The 23,497-nt window shown below is 41.2% G+C and overlaps 1 protein-coding gene across 1 annotated transcript in view; it reads right to left on the bottom strand.

Moving 5' to 3' along the window:
• Positions 1–23,497, bottom strand: part of LOC113407282 (potassium channel subfamily T member 2-like) — a 299,061-nt gene that overhangs the window by 11,817 nt on the left and 263,747 nt on the right. Inside the window, exons 24-26 of the mRNA XM_026655611.2 lie at positions 18,615–18,726; positions 8,393–8,494; positions 2,268–2,351 (exon numbers count right to left, since the gene is read on the bottom strand). Of these exons, the coding sequence (XP_026511396.1) occupies positions 2,268–2,351; positions 8,393–8,494; positions 18,615–18,726 (298 nt within the window). The remainder of the gene's footprint in view (positions 1–2,267; positions 2,352–8,392; positions 8,495–18,614; positions 18,727–23,497) is intronic.

A 23,497-nucleotide genomic window follows, 5' to 3' on the forward strand; every position in this document is an offset into this window, starting at 1 on the left:
GGGGGTGTGAGTGATTGCTGGACCCAGACTAGAAGGAGACTAGTCTCTAAAAGGAAGCTTACTGGAATTCCTCTGAGGGTGAGGTTTTTATCTGTATTCAGTCTTCTTACTGTATTAGTCATGGACTTGCATGTTCTATTTTATTTTGGTTGGTAATTCACTTTATTCTGTCTGTTACTACTTGGAACCACTTAAATCCTACTTTCTCTATTTAATAAAATCACTTTTTACATATTTAATTAACCCAGAGTATGTATTAACACTGGGGAGGGTGGGGGGGCAAACAGCTGTGCATATCTTTCTATCACTGTTATAGAAGGCGAACAGTTTGTGAGTTTACCCTGTATAAGCTTTATTCAAGGTAAAACGGATTTATTTGGGGTTTGGACCCCATTGTGAGTTGAGCATCTGAGTGTTAAAGACAGGAACACTTCTTAACCTGCTTTCAATTAAGCCTACAGCTGTTAGGGGACGTGGTTCAGACCAGGGTCTGGGTTTGCACCAGGCTAGTGGGTCTGGCTCAAACCAGGCAGGGCACTGAAGTCCCAAGCTGGGAGGGCAGGGAAAGCAGGGGCAGAAGTAGTCTTGGCACATCAGATGGCAGTACCCAAGGGGGGGTTCTGTGATCCAACCCGTCACACCCTTCCTAAGGGACTTTCCCAAGCAAATGCCTCAGTATTTTGGAAAGGAGCTTCACACATACACAGTTTTAAAATTATTTGGAAAATTCTTTTACTGACTGTCTAATATCCATGTTAAGTCTTAGAGTAAAAGAAAAGTAAAATGTCTGAAAGCACAAATAAGGTGTCATGGAGAGACTGAGGAATATAAAGAGTAATTTGAGTTGAGAAGAGGTATGTGGCATTAGGAGAATTGTATCTATTTTACTTGTCTCAGCAACCTGAATGTTAGAAAGATCAAAATAGCACTATTAAGCATGAATGTCATGTGAAATTAATTTGAAAATTCTTCCACATCTTCCATAACTACTACAGTAGTGTTACTTAAAAAGTGAGGACATTTGAAATACAACCAATGTGATCCAATTTAAGACACTGTTCATCAGCTTGAATCCTGTTATAATGGTTGACTAGCTGGAGGGAAAAAATGTTAAATGTTTAAAATAATAGATGTAACTTTTTAACAAATTTCTTAACGCACTGTTAAGCCAGGGGATGCCTTTCATTTCCTAGTGCCCAGTCTTGTAAACCCTTTCTTACATGACTAGTCAGCAGGGACCATTCATGTAAAGAAGGGATTGTAGAACTGATGCCCTGAAGGCCTGATACAAAGCCCAATAGAGAGATTCTTGTTGACGTCAATGGTCTTTGGATCATGTCCTTATCCTCTGAAATAGGACACTAACTCTGCCAGTATTGAACTTATTGACCAATATCACTGCTCCTGATAGTAAGCTCAGAATTTGCAAATTCACTTCAGCTTATTCATGTTGTGAAATGTCTTTCACATTTGAGGCTACTGGACTGAATATAATACATTATTTATATGGCACCTGTGCCAGGGAATGCCATTTCCTTTTCCTTTTAAAACTATCAAACCCCTTTGTACAAATCTTTCATTGTTGGTTGAGATAACAGCACTTTGTCCAAGGAAGCTGCTTTGTCACTCATGAATAATTGATTCAAGAATGCTGAAGTATATAACAACAAATAATAAATACGATAAAGCCTCTAATTTCCTAGGAGCAGGAAATACAGTATGAGAAACTCAACTAACCTATGCCTTCTATCTTTATCTGATATTTAGGGCTCAGTTCTGCCCTGATTTTACCACCAGTGCAAACTCATTTGAAATGAGTGGGGTAGCAAAAGATAAAGTCCTAGCCACATTTAGCCTTTCCATAGGTAATAACTTTCATTAATAAGTACTTTCATATTCTTTAAATTCAGTTTGCTTAAGGGTTTTTTTACTCCATACAAAAGAGTATTATAGACAACCTATAGAGTTTTTTTTCAAAAATCTTAATTTAAATTCCAAACACTGGCATAATGTCTGCAGTTTTTTTTCGCTGCCTTATTTTTTCTTTACATATCTTTTTAAGTTTGCTTTGTTTTGCAGATAATCAAAGTGGTGAAGTTTTCCACCTATTTTACCGAACTCTTATTCTGAAGATAAAAGAAAATAACGGCCTTCACTGGACTCTCATGAGAGAAACCACAGTACGAAAAGAGCAGTGGTATTTTGTGGAGGGCACAGGACCTTCTATGGCACCATTTAATCATCTTAAAAAAAAAAAAAAAACTTACAGAACAAAGAAACCCAGATCCTGGTGTGGTATCTAGTCCCAGCAGAAGTCTTGTGATAGAGATCATATAATCCTTCACAAATGACTGCAAGATTAGAAAAAGAGAGAGAGAAAAGAAAGTTTAAGTGCACAGATAAGCAGGTGATTACAAGGTCAGCAGCACTATATGTGAGTTCTGAACTAAAATATATATATATTCACAACAGGTCATTTTTTCCTGGTGAAAATACGAGGTATTAAGAACTCTTCAATCTAGCAGAGAAAGGCATAACAAGAACCAATGGCTGGAATTTAAAACCAGACAAATTGAAACTAGAAATAAAGCATTTTTTTAACTAGGGTGTTGAAACAAACTACCAAAGGAAGTAGTGGATTCTCTGTCTCTTGATGTCTTCATATCAAGTTCGCCTGGAGAGAGCTCACTGAGGCTTTCATCTGCTGGTTTCTCTGAGTAGTTCCTGCAACAACTGAGGAAGCTCTTAAGAGGAAGGTGATATGGAAGGTGAGCGATCAGCGGTTGTAACCTGCACAGGTTGTGCCATGTTTGTCTTTCTTCCACAGGACAGAAGCGACTTTGTCTGTACAAAGTGCAAGCTGGTCTCCATATTGGAAGAGAAGGTTCGAGGTCTGGAGAAACGAGTATCGACTCTGCGTTGCATAAGGGAAAATGAAGATTTCCTGGACAGACGTCAGGAGATGCTTCTACGGCCACAATGTTCTGAAGATTCAGAGCATGCGCAGCAGGGACAGGATGGTGAAGAAGTTTGGCAGCATGTGACCTCCAGAAGGAGAAAGAAGAGAGTCCATGGACCAGCAATGGAGATACAGGTGAGCAATCGTTTCCATGTTCTCTCTACAGGTACTAATGCGGAGAGTGGACTAGATGACCCATCTGAGGGAAGGGAGCAGAAGGAGACTCCACCGATTGGAAGGCAAAAAATGCACTGTCCTAGGGATGGGGGTTCCACGACCACCACTCCCAAGAGGAGGAGGAGGGTGGTGGTGGTCGGGGACTCCCTCCTCAGGGGGACTGAGTCATCTATCTGCCGCCCCGACCGGGAAAACCGAGAGGTCTGCTGCTTGCCAGGAGCTAGGATACACGATGTGACGGAGAGACTGCCGAGACTCATCAAGCCCTCGGATCGCTACCCCTTCCTGCTTCTCCACGTGGGCACCAATGATACTGCCAAGAATGACCTTGAGCAGATCACTGCAGACTACGTGGCTCTGGGAAGAAGGATAAAGGAGTTTGAGGCACAAGTGGTGTTCTCGTCCATCCTCCCTGTGCAAGGAAAAGGCCTGGGTAGAGACCGTCGAATCGTGGAAGTCAACGAATGGCTACGCAGGTGGTGTCGGAGAGAAGGCTTTGGATTCTTCGACCATGGGATGGTGTTCCAAGAAGGAGGAGTGCTAGGCAGAGACGGGCTCCACCTAACGAAGAGAGGGAAGAGCATCTTCGCCAGCAGGCTGGCTAACCTAGTGAGGAGGGCTTTAAACTAGGTTCACCGGGGGAAGGAGACCAAAGCCCTGAGGTAAGTGGGGAAATGGGATCCTGGGAGGAAGCACAAGCAGGAGAGCGCAAGAGGGGAGGACTCCTGTCTCATACTGAGAAAGAGGGACGATCGATGAGTTATCTTAAGTGCCTATACACAAATGCAAGAAGCCTGGGAAACAAGCAGGGAGAATTGGAAGTCCTGGCAAAGTCAGGGAACTATGATGCAATTGGAATAACAGAGACTTGGTGGGATAACTCACATGACTGGAGTACTGTCATGGACGGATATAAACTGTTCAGGAAGGACAGGCAGGGCAGAAAAGGTGGGGGAGTTGCGTTGTATGTAAGAGAGGAGTATGACTGCTCAGAGCTCCGGTATGAAACTACAGAAAAACCTGAGAGTCTCTGGATAAAGTTGAGAGGTGTGAGCAACAAGGGGGATGTCGTGGTCGGAGTCTGCTATAGACCACCAGACCAGGGGGATGAGGTGGACGAGGCTTTCTTCTGGCAACTAGCAGAAGTTGCTAGATCGCAGGCCCTGGTTCTCATGGGAGACTTTAATCATCCTGATATCTGCTGGGAGAGCAATACAGCATTTCACAGACAATCCAGGAAGCTTTTGGAAAGTGTAGGGGACAATTTCCTGGTGCAAGTGCTGGAGGAACCAACTAGGGGCAAAGCTTTTCTTGACCTGCTGCTCACAAACAGGGAGGAATTAGTAGGGGAAGCAAAAGTGGATGGGAACCTGGGAGGCAGTGACCATGAGATGGTCGAGTTCAGGATCCTGACACAAGGAAGAAAGGAGAGCAGCAGAATACGAACCCTGGACTTCAGAAAAGCAGACTTTGACTCCCTCAGGGAACAGATGGGCAGGATCCCCTGGGAGAATAACATGAAGGGCAAAGGGGTCCAGGAGAGCTGGCTGTATTTTAAAGAATCCTTATTGCGGTTGCAGGAACAAACCATCCCGATGTGTAGAAAGAACAGTAAATATGGCAGGCGACCAGCTTGGCTAAACAGTGAAATCCTTGCTGATCTTAAACGCAAAAAAGAAGCTTACAAGAAGTGGAAGATTGGACAAATGACCAGGGAGGAGTATAAAAATATTGCTCAGGCATGCAGGAGTGAAATCAGGAAAGCCAAATCACACTTGGAGTTGCAGCTAGCAAGAGATGTTAAGAGTAACAAGAAGGGTTTCTTCAGGTATGTTAGCAACAAGAAGAAAGTCAAGGAAAGTGTGGGCCCCTTACTGAATGAGGGAGGCAACCTAGTGACCGAGGATGTGGAAAAAGCTAATGTACTCAATGCTTTTTTTGCCTCTGTCTTCACAAACAAGGTCAGCTCCCAGACTGCTGCACTGGGCAGCACAGTATGGGGAGAAGGTGACCAGCCCTCTGTGGAGAAAGAAGTGGTTCGGGACTATTTAGAAAAACTGGACGTGCACAAGTCCATGGGGCCGGATGCGCTGCATCCGAGGGTGCTAAAGGAGTTGGCGGATGAGATTGCAGAGCCATTAGCCATTATTTTTGAAAACTCATGGCGATCGGGGGAGGTCCCGGATGACTGGAAAAAGGCAAATATAGTGCCCATCTTTAAAAAAGGGAAGAAGGAGGATCCGGGGAACTACAGGCCAGTCAGCCTCACCTCAGTCCCTGGAAAAATCATGGAGCAGGTCCTCAAGGAATCAATTATGAAACACTTAGAGGAGAGGAAAGTGATCAGGAACAGTCAGCATGGATTCACCAAGGGGAAGTCGTGCCTGACAAACCTAATTGCCTTCTATGATGAGATAACTGGCTCTGTGGATGAGGGGAAAGCAGTGGATGTGTTATTCCTTGACTTTAGCAAAGCTTTTGATACGGTCTCCCACAGTATTCTTGCCGCCAAGTTAAAGAAGTATGGGCTGGATGAATGGACTGTAAGGTGGATAGAAAGCTGGCTAGATCGTCGGGCTCAACGGGTAGTGATCAATGGCTCCATGTCTAGTTGGCAGCCGGTTTCAAGCGGAGTGCTCCAAGGGTCGGTCCTGGGGCCGGTTTTGTTTAATATCTTTATTAATGATCTGGAGGATGGTGTGGACTGCACTCTCAGCAAGTTTGCAGATGACACTAAACTGGGAGGCATGGTAGATACACTAGAGGGCAGGGATCGGATACAGAGGGACCTAGACAAATTAGAGGATTGGGCCAAAAAAAACCTGATGAGGTTCAACAAGGACAAGTGCAGAGTCCTGCACTTAGGACGGAAGAATCCCATGCACTGCTACAGACTAGGGACCGAATGGCTAGGTAGCAGTTCTGCAGAAAAGGACCTAGGGGTCACAGTGGACGAGAAGCTGGATATGAGTCAACAGTGTGCTCTTGTTGCCAAGAAGGCTAACGGCATTTTGGGCTGTATAAGTAGGGGCATTGCCAGCAGATCGAGGAACGTGATCGTTCCCCTTTATTCGACATTGGTGAGGCCTCATCTGGAGTACTGTGTCCAGTTTTGGGCCCCACACTACAAGAAGGATGTGGAAAAATTGGAAAGAGTCCAGAGGAGGGCAACAAAAATGATTAGAGGTCTGGAGCACATGACTTATGAGGAGAGGCTGAGGGAACTGGGATTGTTTAGTCTCCAGAAGAGAAGAATGAGGTGGATTTGATAGCTGCTTTCAACTACCTGAGGGGGGGTTCCAGAGAGGATGGAGCTCAGCTGTTCTCAGTGGTGGCAGATGACAGAACAAGGAGCAATGGTCTCAAGTTGCAGTGGGAGAGGTCTAGGTTGGATATTAGGAAACACTATTTCACTAGGAGGGTGGTGAAGCACTGGAATGCGTTACCTAGGGAGGTGGGGGAGTCTCCTTCCTTGGAGGTTTTTAAGGCTCGGCTTGACAAAGCCCTGGCTGGGATGATTTAGTTGGGAATTGGTCCTGCTTTGAGCAGGGGGTTGGACTAGATGACCTCCTGAGGTCCCTTCCAACCCTGATATTCTATGATTCTATGAAAACAGGATGCTTTGCCACACAAGCTACTGGGCTCAGTGCAGAGGTAAAATTTTCTGCCAAAAAATTCCAAACCAGCTCTATTGACTGTAAATTGTCTCACTCCATCCAGTAATAATGTTCTGTGTACAAAGAGAATTCTGGCTGATCATGTATAACAGCAAATATAAAATACTGAAGATGGCAGGAGTTAATAATGACAAAAATCTGTTTCCATAAGAGTATCCTCATTCATCTATCACTTGTAAAATAATACCAAATTCAGTGTTCATATTCTGGGGCAGTGTTAGAATATGCCTTGTGAGTAAATACATTTATTTCCAAAATGTACAGCAATTGATGAATAGCTTTAAATGTTGGTTTTTTTGTTTTTGCAGCTATATACCTACCTACCTTCTGTATTGAAAAGTTTGACAGATATACTTAGCCTCAAGAAGTTGCTCTGCATGCTATATATTTTCTTTTGGAAAGCGTCTTTTAAAAAAAAAACCAAAAAAAAAAAAAAACCCAACTAGTTTTAAGGTTAGAGGTAATAACGAATGTGCAACCAAACTAATTTCTGAAAAACTGAGCATTTGGGGCCTGATCACCTTCAAGTTGACTTGATTTAGGCTGCTCTGTTAGAGCCAGACTCTCCTACCCCAACTCACACTGAGTGGAAATGTGGAGTTAGGTACTATTTGGTGTAATTAAGTGTAGCACAGTCCAGCGTTATGGGCTTGTTACAGCAAACACATGTGAGTGACATCACTCGTGAATCATTCTGTTGGTTTCAGTGGGATTACTCAGATGAGTAAAGTCAGTCATTTGCAGGACAAGGATCTGACTTTGTAAAGCAGAACACTACAAGCCAAGACCTGGCAACTACAAAGTAAATGGCATAATCCAGATGGGTGTATGCATATAGTATGCATTATTAATGTCCCTTGTACTTTGGCAGTGAAGAGCTTCAGATGCAACATTCCAGTGTGACGAGCAGGAACAATTTGCATAGTGCGTTATGACTACTGTTGGGTTAGTGAGTGAACAGACACTAACATCCAGAGCATACTACGTGACCTCTTGGCTCTGTCTTGGCATTCCCTTCTGTAGCTCTGTCATGGAGGCTGGTGAAACACCCTTTTTTCTTTTTCTTCTTCTTTTTTTTTAATTGGATTGTTTTTATTGGATTGGAACATTTCTGTGTGTTGTAAATGAGCCTTTATTGGTTCCTCTTCTGACGAGTTTTCTGGTGCACTCCGTATGCAGGGCCAGCCAGAACTTGACCCTATATGGCCCCAGGTCTGCAACTGGTTCTTTGTGGTGGATTCCTGGACATTCACAGTACGCCACTGTATGAAGCCCTAGTTGCAGAATCATCTGTCTAATCTCATGAGGGTTACATGCTTAAAATAATGTCTTTAAAATGTTAATATTTTACTAAAAATCAACTATATAACTATAATGAGAAAGCTTTTCCTTACACTTTAAAAGTAACTGTTTGTTTTTTCATATATTAAAGGTAAAGCAATAATAACCCAATACATAAAATATCAGTCAGCATACAATAAAACATTACAAAGTGGCTCATCTAACAATTAAATATAAATCTATGCAGTGATAAAGCGTTTGTGTGTTCGAGAACAGTAGGTGTTGTCATGTACAGTACCTGGTACAGCAGGGTGTCCAACATACTGATGCTGAAAACCCTTCCAGCAGCAAAAGGCAGTCGAAACATAAATGCCAGATTAGAACCCTTCTCACGTTCTTTCTGTTCAAAGGTTAAAAATAAAGAAATTAAAATAATTTCAGAGGTTCCTTTTTTCTTTTAAAAAACACAGTATATAATGTCACATCGGTGCTTCTTTGGAACAAACTGCAGCAACCAAAAAGTAAAATTTACTGTCTCTGGGTAGTCATTCATTTGTGTTTACAGATACAAACAAAAACATAGCAAATTACAGGTGTCAAGATCAATTATTAAAGGCCTGAATGTTAGATATGTTGCCCAGCTCTCATCCTGCTAGAGGAGATCCCCGCACCTGTGTGGAGTCCCATGGGTCCATGCTCGCAGATCCGCTTGTCTGATCAGACCCTTTGTGAGTGATTCCGTTTTTGGGAGAGAGGGAAGGTCGGGGGCTGCTCATCCTGGGCCTGATCCAAAGCTCATTGAAGCCAATGGGAATCCTTCTGTTGCCATCAATGGCTTTTAGATCAGGCCCACTGTATCTAGTGAGGAGGCACCAAACCCTATTGGAAGTTCCCTTCTCTGATGTCTGAGGCTTGTACAGGGAGCCATTAAGAAGAAAATAATAACAGAGGGTTCTATTGCAGGGATTGGGAGGTTGCTGAACAGGGAAAGAAGAGGAGGTGAAAGGTAGATGGGGCCAGAGGCTATTTTGATACCTTTGGGAAAGGGAAATAGAAACAGCAAAAGCGCAGAAACATTACAGTGATGGCTCTCTTCCCTCCCTCTTTCCTCTTCCTTTACAGATAAACTACATTAGGTCCTACTACTGCTTGTTCCCCCAGCTAGCAGAGGGGAGAGCTAACAGGTTTGAGGCATTTTCAAGAAATCAGTGACAAATGAAATGCAGGCTTTCGATCCTAGAGATGTCATGAACAGTGGGTCAGTACGGTAAAGATACTCTGCAAACTTCCAAGTTAAAGAGTCACATTTGCATACAGAATGGCAGTCTGCTGGAACCAATGTGTCATTTATATGTACTCATGTTGAATTTCATCATGCTGTCACACCTGCTGTTTTTCATTGTTTGACATTTTCGTTGTGAATAAATGTTGATTTGTATGAACACCGTCAAAAAAAGTCACAAAGTAGGAAAATTCTTTCCAGTTTAAAATATCTAGTAAAATCACTTAAGATATGACATTAGTGGAATTTCTTTTAAAAACTAGGCTCCTTTTGAGCTAAAGCAGACTGACAACATTATTAAAATTAAACACTTGTTATTTCTCTTTTTAAAATGAAGAAAATACAGGGTTTTATGCCAAATTTACTATCTTTATTAAATTTAAATTTGGTTATTAAGCAATGAAGAGTGACAACATAGATAAAATCCCCACTTCCAAATACACCTAATAATCCATTGTTTCCCTAAAATTATAGCATTGCAAACATGTTTCTGTGGTACTAATATATCAGAGAGTGCCAGTTGACTAGTGTTCAAGTGTTCATCTGCTGTATGAATAATGAAACATCAGTGTCACTGTAACTCTTTCTGTCCACTGAGATTTGAGGCAAACAGATAATTTATTGATTGCTCTAGTGATCACTCATGCATTTTTTGATTATCCAGTTACACTGAGATGTAACCTCAATTTATTCCTTGGTTCAAATGAAACCACCAAGACACTTAAATGATTGGTTGCCAGAGCTTCGCAATTCTTTCACATGCAAAACTCACATTAACTTCTACAGGAGTTCTGTCACCAGTCCGCATGCAGAGAATTGTGTATAGTAGAGGCAAAATGCGTGAAGAAGTGCCAAGCTACACAAACTCTGTGGAGATGTGCACATCTCCTGTTGTGACATGCTGTTGGGAAGCAGTGTTAATAGGTGCTCTACTTCGTCTCTACTTCCTTGGGTGCATAAAGGAAAAGAAGGAGCATGTTGGAGGGGTGAGGGGAGATAAAGGTTATAATGGAAAATTGCTGTCTCCCCAGCTGCAGCTGTCAATATTTCATTTTTTTTATAGTGGCCATCCCAAACAACCTATAATAGGTCATCTTTAGAGTAGGCTAGGTCAGGCTCCTCTGTCTTCAACTACTGCTGCTGGTCTTGGCTTCCACTCCACCTGTTCAGTGTTCTCCGCAGTACATGTACTTGCAAAGGCATCCGTGAACTGGTCCCCGTTCCACTGTCAGAATCGCCTATTGTGTCCATGCTGGCTCCCTAGAGGCCTCCCCAGCTAATCAATTCACTTGTGCATTTCCCCCACTATCAACCCCCCCCCCCCCCAAAAGCAACAACAACTTGTTCCTCTCATTAAGGTTCAGTACCTCCCATCTCTGCTCACCCAACATGATCAGGGCCAACAATTCATCCATTAATGACAGAGTTATTAGGCTCTATACATAGTTAGTATGCACATTTAAGTACTTCCATAAGGAATTTGGTCAAAGGAAAATGAACATGTAGATAAAACTCTGCATTCTCCTGCTCCCCTGGTTCTTATGTATACTTGGCCAGAACATTAAGCCTTAAAATAATAGGTTTGGCCTTATGGGGAAGTGCTATATAATGGATGAAAACATAAGGGATTTATAGAAACTACTCTAAAACTCCACTTATCCTTTCTACATGTGTTTTAACCATCACATGAAGATTTTTCTATTAAAATCTAAAACACGATTCAAAAAATCTCTAAGAGACTTCTTTTCATAGAAGGTGGCAAATGCCTTTGAGCATAGAAAGTATTGGTACTAAAATATATTACATAGCCTAGTGTTCATTCATGTTTTTACAGAGCATAATTATTAGAAACACAGCAGCTATGAAAACCATTTAAAGTACACAAGGCAGATTAGTGCCTAGGTATAAATGTTTTTAAGGTAGAATTAGCAGAAGTACTCAGTAGTGGGGTAAATGCCTCATCCTGGTGTTGAAAGAATTAATATGGGTCTGAGAGGCCAATTATGCTACCTGATTGCACCTGGAGGGTAGGCCAGGATTAATTAAAGATAAAACCCAGCTGGGGAAGGAGCAGGTGACTCTAAAGAAGGGAAGTACAACTTAGAAGGGGATTGCAGAGAGAAAGTCTGCAGTTACTTTCTGTGATAAGTAAGTGGGGAAGACTGGTAGGGTCAAGGAGCATCCCTACAGAGAATGTTGGCCCTAGAATTTTTTTCTAAGTAGCAAAGTCTGGTAGGAGATTAGGAGTGACATAAAACAGTCATTGGGGTGGAGTAACTTCTGGCAGTGAGCCCTTGTAATGGGGCTGGATTTGGTCTTCTAGGGAGAGACCCCTGGGAGATGTTCAATAGAAGAACAGAATGAAAGATCAAACCTGAGGAGGGCAAAAATGGATTTATTTTTGTACCTGTAGTTTGGGAATTTGTTGGGAGAATTCTGGATGGGAGTCCTGGCCATGAGAAAAGGGTAAATGTAGAGACTATGAGAGAATCCTGCTGATGGGGTATGGCAGGAAGAAGTCCAGGGAGGTAGAAGCAATGAGTCTGATGGTGCAGACCTTGGCTGCTGGGTATAGGCTCCCTGGACTAAAATCCAGTATGGCAGGGGGGTCTGGGTTCCCCTACTAACTACTGGGGAAGATGGTGTAAAGTCCCTGAGAAGGGGATAAGGAGTGCTGATAGCCTCTGAGAGAAAAATATGAGGATCGGGGGCCCAGAGTTGTGATCAAATACTTTTTTGTAAGGACATTGGACTTTGTTACTCCAAAAGAGATGGGACAAAAGCATGACCTCACAGGAGCACTCAGTTGCAAGAAGAGAATTTACTGTAGGACAAGATCAACCATCGACAGGGGCATTAGAGAGAAAATAAGCCTGCTACACTATACCCAGGAGTGAGGACCCCCTTTTTCTACACACTTAGCGTTGGACAAGTGTTCTCACTGAAATCAGTGGAAGGCTTCCCATTAACTCAATGGAAGTATTCAGGCCACATCTGAGCACTTTTTGAAATACCAGTCATATACTTAGTTACTATTAAATAACAGGCTTGAACCAAAAACACATTATCTTGAGTACTTCCAGATTTCTGGGAAGTTTGAATCTAGCCTTTGTGGTTCAGGTTTACTTCTAACATTGGACTCAATGGCCTATCAGAAAACAAATGTAAGGAATAAAATGTACCCTTCCGTCTGCTCAGTATAATTTGTAGAGGATTCTGTTTTGGTGGCAAAAAGGTGGGGTGGGAGGGAAGAGATGCCATGTTTTGGGAATATTTTTTGGCTGACGCTTAAATTTTGAAAAGAGGTAGGAGAGGATCTTTGTTATTCCTGCCCAGCTTATTTCAAAACAGGTGCTTGTAAATAGGGAAGGGGGACTGTAGGTATGTTTTTTTCCTCTTTATTTTTAAATTCTTCATATTCCAGCTCTATTCTGCCTCTTATTACGGGCTTGCTTTTCTTTACTTTTGCTTAAAAGATTTGTGAGTAATAAAATACTCACTCAGGCATATCTTGCCTAGGATATGCTTTATCTCCAGGCTCATGGGCTTTCCAGAGAATTCTGCTGCTGTAGAAGCCAGAAAGATATCAGAGTGCCACCAGCAGTTACTTCATAATAAGTGTGGTGCCCAGCAGCTTTTCCAATGACACTTTTGGAATTACTTCATGGGAAAGGGGATAATATAAATATTTATGAAAAAAGCATTGTTCATCTAGGGGCATGAGAAAAGAGCATGGGATGAGCGTGGTTTGTATAACTACAAATACTCATAGATCTGTACGTTGTGTGTTAAAATGCAGAGTTCCTAATGGATCAAGTTCAATGTGCCTTCAGTTGTCTCCTCCACATGCATGTCTCCTGTCAGTGGCTCTGTGCTCCAGGCTAGGAAGTTCTGAATCTTTGTTAGACACTCTTTTATAAGAAGAGAAACAATTCATCACTATATTCTCTCACTCTGGAAGTACTTCATCACTATTTTCTCTAGGTATTTTACATTGTGAGCTAGGAAGCTTCCCTAATAGTGGGTCATGCCCATTAGCTTTTCCTTACCCTTCAGCAATGCTTCCCTTCCAAAAAGTCAGTGTTTGTTCTTTGACATTTTACTTCTCAGTTTTTTGTGTTCCTCCTGTCTTTATATTTGGACAAAATCCCTTCCATCTCTCTCTCGTGTCATGACATTATTCTTTAAGTGTTGTTTAGTATGGTGCTAAAGGAGCTGTGCTGACCCTTGTGTCAATGAGTATGTCTACACCAGGGGTCGGCAACGTTTGGCACGCGGCTCACCAGGGTAAGCACCCTGGCGGGCCGGGCCAGTTTATTTACCTGCTGACGCGGCAGGTTCGGCCGATTGCGGCCCCCACTGGCCGCGGTTCGCCGTCCCAGGCCAATGGGGGCGGAGAGAAGCGGCGCGGGCGAGCGATGTGCTGGCCGCGGCTTCTCGCCGCCCGCATTGGCCCGGGACGGTGAACCGCGGCCAGTGGGGGCCACGATCGGCCGAACCTGCCACGTCAGCAGGTAAATAAACTGGCCCGGCCCGCCAGGGTGCTTACCCTGGCGAGCCGCGTGCCAAACGTTGCCGACCCCGGTCTACACTATAGAGGGAAGGTATAATTTCCAGTCCTGCACTAGGTCTGGCTGAGCTAGTTCACTAAAAGTAGAGGTGCAGCCATGGCAGTGGGAGGGACTAGCTGTCCAGAGTAATAGCCCATCCAAGATTCTAGGTATGTACTCTGGCAGCTAGCCCCTCCTGCTCTGCCATGGCTACATTGCTATTTTTAGCATGCTAGCTTTCTTAGAGCTAGTGTGGGTATGTCTAATCAAGCTGGAAATTGTAGCATCTCCAGTGCAGACTTACCCAGTGGCATAGAGAGATGTAGGGATGGATCCGGACTTTGAGGTATGCACCCTTCTCCAATGTTAAAATCGCCATCTGATCAGACCATTTATCCATCTAGCACAGTAACCTGGCTCCAACAGTGGCAAGTACCCCATGCTTCTGAGGAAGGTGCAAGAACCTGGAAGGGGGCATAGCTGTGGGGCTATACAAGAGTTTATAGGATTGACAGAATGACTGGCATATTGAGAGGAACAGTAAAGTGTCCTTTCTGTTTTGACAACCTTGGTAACTGCTCATGTTGCCATTGAGACTGATCCGGAACCCAGAAAAATAGTATTCAGAAGGGTTGTCTCATATTTATAATCTTTGGGGAGTATATATTTGCATTTTACTGAATTCCTAATATTAAAATCAGTTTAGACTTCAACCCTTCATAATGGAGACATAACAACCTTTAGCATGGGAAAGGTGGGAAGGGAGAAAATGGGAACTTTTTATAGGATACAAATCACAGTGAAGGACAGCAATAAAGTTTATAACTTGTTCTAAGATACAAAGCAATGAAGAGGAAGAGAGAAGTATTCAAAGATAAACTCTTCTACAGAGATGAGCTTAAAATATAGGGTCAGATTCTCAGCTGATGAATATCATTTCAGCTCCATTGAAGCTAATGAATTGACACCAAAGTACAGATGCAGCTTTAATCATATTTGGATATTTTAAACAGCCCATATGTCACTACTGCAAACTAACTGGCTGGCTCATGTTATTTCAGATATAATTATCTGCGTTTATAACTCAAACAGTAGTAAAAAATAATGGAGGAAATATGCCCCAATTCAAATGAGACTGGGGAAAAAACACATCATCTTTATAAAAGTCAGGACAAATATACAGAGCTCTCCCCTGTAGATTTTTAGCCCTCAAAACCAATTTCAGTTTGTTTCTCATGATAAAAGAGAAGAGTGGAGTATCTGCTGGTTACATATGATCCTATACATTTTAAAATAGTATTGGCTCTCTGATTAAAGGAAAACATGCATTGCCTATAAATAGTAAGTATAAAATTCTTTAGCAAATAAATTCAGTTTGTTTAACGGGAAGTCACCAGAAACTAGGATGTAAACCTCAATCAAGTCTTTCCTACCCCTTGTTTCAAGATTTGTCCTAGTAAGGATTCTGTAAAATGGCCGCTTTGCTTTTTCCTGTTTGAAGACAATCAGATGAGATAGGATTTTATTCCCGGCATATGGTTTAAACATATTTCATCATCTGTTTTATTTTCTCCCGGCCAAAAGGCTCTTGCCTTGTCTGATGCCAACTGTGATTGTTTGGTTATTGTGGGGTTGTTTTTTTTTTAAAGCAATGAAAGTTGCAGCTGCAACAGCAGATGGAATTCTCCTGCAAATCAGATTTCTTGCTTCTGCAGCCCATTAAGCCATGAAGTCAATTTTGCATGTGTGTATATAAGCATTAGCTGAAGGCAACTACTCAGCCTTTGAAGTCTATCTGAAAATGGAGAACTTAGCCCAGGAATAGCAAACAGCTGAGTGTTTGACCATATAAGATCACTTTCACTCAAGTTTTAATTGCATTTCATTTTGCAAAAGGGAGTTCTGAAAAGTCAAATGAACTATAACACCACCTGTGAAATGCTCCATTGTGACTGTTAAAAGTAAAATGAATGGGAAATAGCATCAACTGTAGGCATCTTCAACCACCAAGCAAGAAATGTTATTTTTATGAGACAATTTATCTCATGTGTTATGTTGAAAGAGTTAGGACAGGAAGTTAATTAAATTGCTGTTCAGTATCCAACCTTTATTCACAACTGTTTGCATGTGCATGTAAATTAATCAAATGTTTCAGCACAATAGCCTGAATTTTCCAATACATTTCAGCGACCTTCTTTTTCATGTCAGACAGAAAAGGGGTTCAATCCTGATTTCAGTTGAGCTAGGTTTTTAGCCCCACTGAACTACTGCAGAAATGTAAATCAAGAGTGGTAATGACTTTCCTAGTAAGTATCCTTTTTCACCAAGCTATGTGTTGTAATCTTGGAGTATGCCCAGAGTTTTCTATAGGTTCTAGGGCACCAAAGAACAAAACTATATGCGAATACATCCCTGAGGGATTTCCAGCTATTGACTCCGTGCTCTAATATGGCAATACAGATATACTAGTAGTGCATGATTCTAGCCAATCTCGCTTTACTATTGCAGAAACCACTGGGAAAGAGCTAGTATACGAGAATCACAGCTGCAAACCTCCTTTGTAGGTGACAGAAATGCTCTAAGGAGGCAGCATAACACAAATTGAAAGGAGAGAAATTGAACAAAATGGGGAACAAATGAATAAACAAAGCCCACTAATCAAAGAGCGATGAATAGCTAACAGGGACCCAAAGGAAAAGAAATATAGAGTGGAAAAATAAATGGAGCTAGTCTTAACAATTAAACTGTTGCCATAATATGAAACTCTTTGAAATTCAAGAACCTCCCAGCATTGTGAGTACCTGCCTCGTGGCTTTCAATATATCTGAAGATACCTTTCTGGAATTTTGCATCTTGGCATGAACACATCAGTATAACATAGGTTTTAGTATACTGTATCACTTTTCAGCTATTGAGGTTATCATTCTATTAATAACTCATGCAGGGGCCAGTGGTCAATAACTCATTAAGGGACTCACCCAAGCATTAGTTTTAGTCCCTGACCAGAAGAGCTTATGGTCTCATTCTTGGTATGACATAACTGAGGGTGGCAGACTATCTTGACCCTCCTAATACTTAATCTTGGATTTTGCAGTTCCCTGTCATGCACAAGAATGTATCTGAGTGAGTGACTGAAGTTTTGATTCGTGCAGATTGCTTGCATATAAGAACTATTTGAGTCCTATTAGTTAGTTGTGTTAGTGTTGAAGGAAGCAGCAAAATTTAAGTGAATATTGCAAATATTTAAAGAAAATGAATTTTGAACTCGTAAATGCAAATTCTTACAACCAGAAGTTTAATTCCATGATTTTTGCTGTATGATCACAGAATAGAAATGATACCAGGTGACCTGTCCAATCAAAACTATCACAGCATGACTAGAATATAAAATATTAAGCTCTTTCGGGTGGGGACAGCACTTGGTACAATAGGGTCCTGGTCCATTACTGAGGCTCTTAGGTGCTATCACAATACAAAAGATGATAACATTTCTCAGAAATCTACAGATAAGAATTATTTACAGAAATTATTTTGTGAATCTTCTTAAATAGCAAATTTGAGAATTACAAACTGATCACAGACAACTGAACACAAAGAAGCTAAATTAATCAAATAAATCAGTCAGTATGAATTATTTGCTCAGCTCCACCGAATACTTGCTGCACAAAATACTTTCTACAGGACTCAGCAGAGAGTTGGCCTAGCCATTGATCAAATGCTGTTCTGAGCAACCCAGAATTTCTCTGTCTAAACCTCCCTATTCCCCATGTTCACCAGATACATGCCCTAAACAAAACTGAAGATAAATATTTTAGCTTTTTTATATTTTTCCCCTGGGAGACTGGTCCTGAGAAAAGGGTAACTTTTACAAAAAATAAAGCAAACGCAAAATACAGATACCAAGATTTTGCAATTGATTATCACAGCAGTTCTCAAAGTGTGCGTCAGGACCCCAAAGTGGGTTGCGACTCTGTTTTAATGGGGTTGCCAGGGCTGGCATTAGCCTTGCTGGGCTTGGGGATGAGGCCGAAGCTGAAGCCCAAGCCCCACTGCCCAGGGCCAAAGCCAGAGGGCTTCAAGTTATAGACTCCCTGCCTGGGGCTGAAGCCCTTTGGATTTGTCTTTGGCTCCCTCACCTGGGGCGATGGGGCTTGGGCGGTCTTAGACTTTAGTCCCCCCTCTTGGGGTCATGTAGTAATATTTGTTGTCAGAAGGGGGTCGCAGTATAATCAAGTTTGAGAACCCCAGGGTTAACAGAATATGGAATTATAGTCTCACTAAATTGACTTGGAGCACAATATATTTTATTATCGTTATTCAAGTACATGTATGCATATTAAAGCAAGTGTATATATTTTAAGTGTTTCAAGTCACTTTAAATGTTTTCCACATTAATTGTCTAATAACCTCTTAGAATATTGGATGGCATTTTTTAAACAGGTACAATTAATGTTTCCTCGAACAATATCAGTGTCAGCCTATAAATCAAATACTTCTAAAATTAGGTTTTGTAAAGTTAATGAAACTAGATAGAAAGCAAATTTAAGATTAAAGTTCAGGTAGACTTCAGAAAAAGGTTTTCTACAAGGCTGTTTCGATCTGTTCTGACTAGCCTACCACAAAACCAATAAGGGATAAGACAAGTTGATGTAATCTTTAACCTAGTTATAAAAAGCAGGTATCCTTACCTTTTCCAGCTTTGATAGCGCAAGAGAGTAGCAGTCTTTGGCTCTGAACTGCATGAATCTCATATTGGCTGGGTGAGTTAGTTCTGTGATTATGCTTAGACTTGAAAATAACCTATGTTTTAAGGAAATGTTACAGTTACACCTCCAATGATCATAATTCATTGCTAAAGTACAGCATAATGCAAAACTTATCTGTACCTCCACATTTATAATTAAGTGCAAGATAATTCTGGCTTTTGACACAAGAATACCATAACTAATAGCAAGGAATGCTGCACAAAAGATTCTCCATTGACTCGGGGGAAGCAAATGTATTTTCAAAAGTGGAACTTACAAATATTAACAAAATAAACATTTACTGCAATTGCTAGAGCATTTCAGCTGACACGTAATCTCCAATATGACACAAGTCTATATGAAAAGAGAGGAAACCCAGGAAACATTTAAAGATGACAACACCTTCATTGGAAGTCATCCTTGTATGTAAACTACCAGTATATTAAAAATAGGGTTATACTCAATTATTCATCCATGATTTCTCTACTTACTGTGTAAGTAAGTTGTGTAAATGTCTGCAGACCATACAAACTGTCAATGTACTTATTAATGTAAAGCTGAAATTAACACATGCTCAGAAAGCAGTGACTAAAATTGCTGAGTAAATCAGATGTGCCCACAGAGTTGGACTTGAGATATATATATATACATATCTAAAAGGCATGTAAATTGCTATCCATTGAGTTAATGAATCGGATGCTGGATTGGAGCTGCAAAGTGCCGGGCAGCTCTAGGATAAAGGAAAAAGAGTATAGAGGGCTAGGCCCCTCCTTCAGGTGCTCTGCTGCCCATTGGCCAGCCAAGGAGACTACAATAATTTATTTAAACCCTGGCCTAAGTGTTTCTCAAGCCTCTTGTCCCATTATTAGCTGAATCCTGCCTCCCCATAGTTATGGAGTAAAGAAGCTGTGTTTAGGTTGCTGCGGGTTTACCTGCTTGCCTGTTTAAGGGATCAGCATGGATTTTTTTTTCCTACTGGGGCCAAATTGACTGTGAACTAGTGGGTTTTTTGCCTTCCTCATAGAATCATGGAGACACAGGTTAAATGGGCGTAGGACTTAGGAATTGCATTAAGTTAGTTTGTCACAACCAGAAAGTAAGAGACATTTGGGATTTGGCTGGTGGATCTCAAACTTATAGGGAAACAGCAGACCTGAAGTCCCTTCAGACTGGGGTCCCTCTTGGTACATTCTCACGTTCCACACTGAGGAGAGGACAGAAGATTTAGCAGAGCAAGATGAATGCTAGGGGAAAGCAGTGGAGAGCCTACCTTAAGTTATGGGCTATATGATGTGTCCTGTAAACCCCACACTTGATCCACCTAAATGCCTGCTATGGGGAGATGGGTGGATAGTGCTTCTCTCCAATGTTGAACTTTATATTAAGTTGCAGTGGGCTGCTTAACATCATTCCTGTGTTTGTCCTTCACTTGTGTGTCCTGCTCACTGGAGAAGTATATCACATTACCACTAGCCTGAACACATGCTTTAAAAAAAAAAAAAAAAAAGCACCTGATAGCTTAATCCTGTGTTGGATGTATCACATAGGTGCTTGTAAGCACCTTGCTACATATGTATTATCAGTAGAAGCTGTCTACCTGGGAAATGTATGGATACACTCTAAACCCAAGTGCCAGAGGTGGGGAGGGCAAGGGGCACAGTTTCCCTCAATTTCAAAGTGCAGTTTTCAATGGTCTCCAAAATACTAACACTATCCGGTTTCTACTAAATAGAAAATGTGGCTGAGATATGAGAAAATTGAAGTGTTCCATTCTGTCTCATTCAAGACTTTTTGGCCCATTTTTAGTACTTAATGTAGAAGTGTTTAACATATAGATAGAAACTGATTGTAAACTGCATTAACCTGGGAGAACTGAACTTCTAGTGGTCAGGGGTTATAGGGCTGCCTTCTTATTGTTTGTAATAGATTAGCACCTTGAGGCCCAACTGAGAAGAGGGCTGTACTGTGCTAGGTGCTGCACAATCACATAGAAAGAGATAGCCCAGGCCGCAACGAGATGACAGTGTAAATACAAGACCTCCCAAGAGTTGGAAGAAGGGAATATTATTATTCTCTGTTTTCAGTTAATGAACTGGAAAATGGAAACAAAAGTGACTTCTCCAAGTTAGGTAACACAAGGAGCCTGTTATAATGCTGAGAATAGAATGCAGTTCTCATGTTTGTCCATTGCCTTGACCACAAAACCATCTTTCCTCTTCATTGTGTATTTGTAGATATGGTTAGGTGTCTAATTCCAGTGAATGTCAATACATATATAGCTGAAATTTCAGAACACATCCAGGGATGTACCTGGAACTGTGCCTGGACTTGCACTAAGGCATCCAGGATGGGATTTAACAAAGGAGATTAAAGGAGTTAGACATAGGCTAGAACTCCTAAGCTCTTTTTGAAAAGTAGAACTTTTAAAAATCCTATTTGCAGTATAGATCATTCTTATTTAGTAGAGCTTTGAAATTATTTTAAATAGAATTTAAAGTAGACTATACTTTTGCAAGATGAATTGGTGATGGTTTCCTTTTTTCCATCTAGTAATGGGGAACTCTAACACTAACAGCTTTCAAACCCACTATCACCATCCCGTAGGAGCTCAGGTAAACTGGGATCCAGATATGAACTGTACTGGTTTGGGTTTTCCCAAACCCAACCAACAAATAAGCAGCTTTTTATAGGCTTCTGGCCTGATTCTTATAGCGTTGCTGAACACCCACAACACCCACTGAAGTCAAAGGGAGCTGTGGATATTCAGCTACTTTGAAAATCATTCAACTGGTACTTAGCAACTGACTGGTTTCATAACATAAAGCAAGAATAATGTTCAAAGAGTCTATCGATGCTAGTATTCTTAATTCTAGCCTTTTGATGCCATAAAACTGCTCCTCTCATGTCTGACTGCATGCTACAGTGCACATTCTAGGACAAGCAGGCATACTCTCTGGATTGTCGTATTATATGAAAAGAAATATCAGTGTCTGAGAGATTGATCTACCTCTCAAAGCCACCAGATGCTCTACTGCACTCTAGTTGTTGAGGGGTCCCATAAAATAGGTGAGGAATGATGCTTTATTTCATCAGTACCCAGTGATATTTTACAAGGAACATAGAGTATAGGAACAAAAATGTAAATGAAAATTGGTCTCTTCAGGTAATTATGATTTTTTTTTAGAGAGGAAATTTCATTGTTGAAGTTGACACAAAGTCTACAGTGGTGAAAATTGTCATTATCCTGGGCTGGCCTATAGATTTAGGTAATGCTTAAGCCTATGAGACAGACATTGAGGGTGGCTCTTGAATACAGCATTTTTTTAAATTTCAGGATGCATTTTAAGATCAATTATTACTATTCCTTTCTTTCTATCATTTAGTCCTTCTATGTCTAAATGGAGGCAACTTCTGTTTCTAAATGTCCTGTTCTTGTGGAATGGTGAGCTATTTGTTATGCAAAGATATTATGCAAGTAGTGCACAATAGAAAAATGACATGAAAATTAACCTTGCAAAGAAAAGACATGGTTCAGGAAATACATGTAAAGTAAATACATGTAAAATCTAAATACTGCATTAGGTACTCTTCTCCATTATCAGTCCAAGAAATCTTTAAACAAACAAACAAACAAACAAAAACATGGCCCCAAACATCAGATGTAACCTATTTTCATCTAAGACTGCCAGTTGTGAAGGCAAAATGTTCAATCTGAAGAGGGATTAGCTAAGAAATGAGCAACGTTCCTACTGAATGCCAAGGTGAAGGATCTGTTCACTCTTGTTCTGTTCAGTTAGGCATGACAGAACAAGGAGTAATGGTCTCAAGTTGCAGTGGTGAAGGTTTAGGTTGGATATTAGGAAAAACTTTTTCACTAGGAGGGTGGTGAAGCACTGGAATGGGTTACCTAGGGAGGTGATGAAATCTCTCCTTCCTTAGAGGTTTTTAAGGTCAGGCTTGACAAAGCCCTGGCTGGGATGATGTAGTTGGGGACTGGTCCTGCTTTGAGCAGGGGGTTGGACTAGATGACCTCCTCAGGTCCCTTCCAACCCTGATATTCGATGATTCTATGTGATGTCATTTTGTAAAACTTCATAAACTAGACTAATATGGGACACTCTGTAGACAGTATACATTGCATAAGATCAAGATTTTTGGAAATGACTCATGATTTTGAGTGCCTCCATTTTTTTGGATGCCCAAGTTGAGATCCTGAAGGCCTGATTCCTCCCCCCCTCCCCTCCCGAGGTCAGGTACTCAGACTTTTTAGGTGTCCCAAATGGAGGCACTCAAAATCACTAGTCACTTTTGAAAATGGCTTTTATTTCCATGTTATCCACTGTTCATGTTTAAAGTCATATGTTTCTATGTTCCATGTTTTTATTTACAAGGCTTGAAATGAGTGAGGATGCAAACATGACTACCCAAAAAAGAAACTTCTGAGGTGGGCTGGAAATTTGCAAAGGGATATGTTGTCAGGACCATAAACTCTCTTGTTATTAACTAATTATTTTTATTGCTGGGCAATGACCAATCCAACACTCCTTTGCGGTTACTCAAACCCTGATTTCTCATTTCTCCTCTGATCTTTCCCAAATATTCATGTGTTCCCAAACAAACTCAGACTTCAAAATAAAGCAGTCTGTCATCAAGGGGAAAATTACTTGGATAAATACACCTGAAGTAATTCTCCTCAAATGTTCTTTTTTTTTAAAAAATCACCAATACATTGCACCACTATTATAGTCATCTGAAGTGTGCATATTTGTCTGTCTTAATTGCCCTCAAATTCAGCCAATTCCAAATGGCAATGGCTGTTTCACTTC

Source organism: Terrapene carolina, unplaced genomic scaffold, assembly GCF_002925995.2.
Source record: "Terrapene carolina triunguis isolate 2854851 unplaced genomic scaffold, T_m_triunguis-2.0 Scaffold210, whole genome shotgun sequence".
Taxonomy (NCBI): domain Eukaryota; kingdom Metazoa; phylum Chordata; order Testudines; family Emydidae; genus Terrapene; species Terrapene triunguis.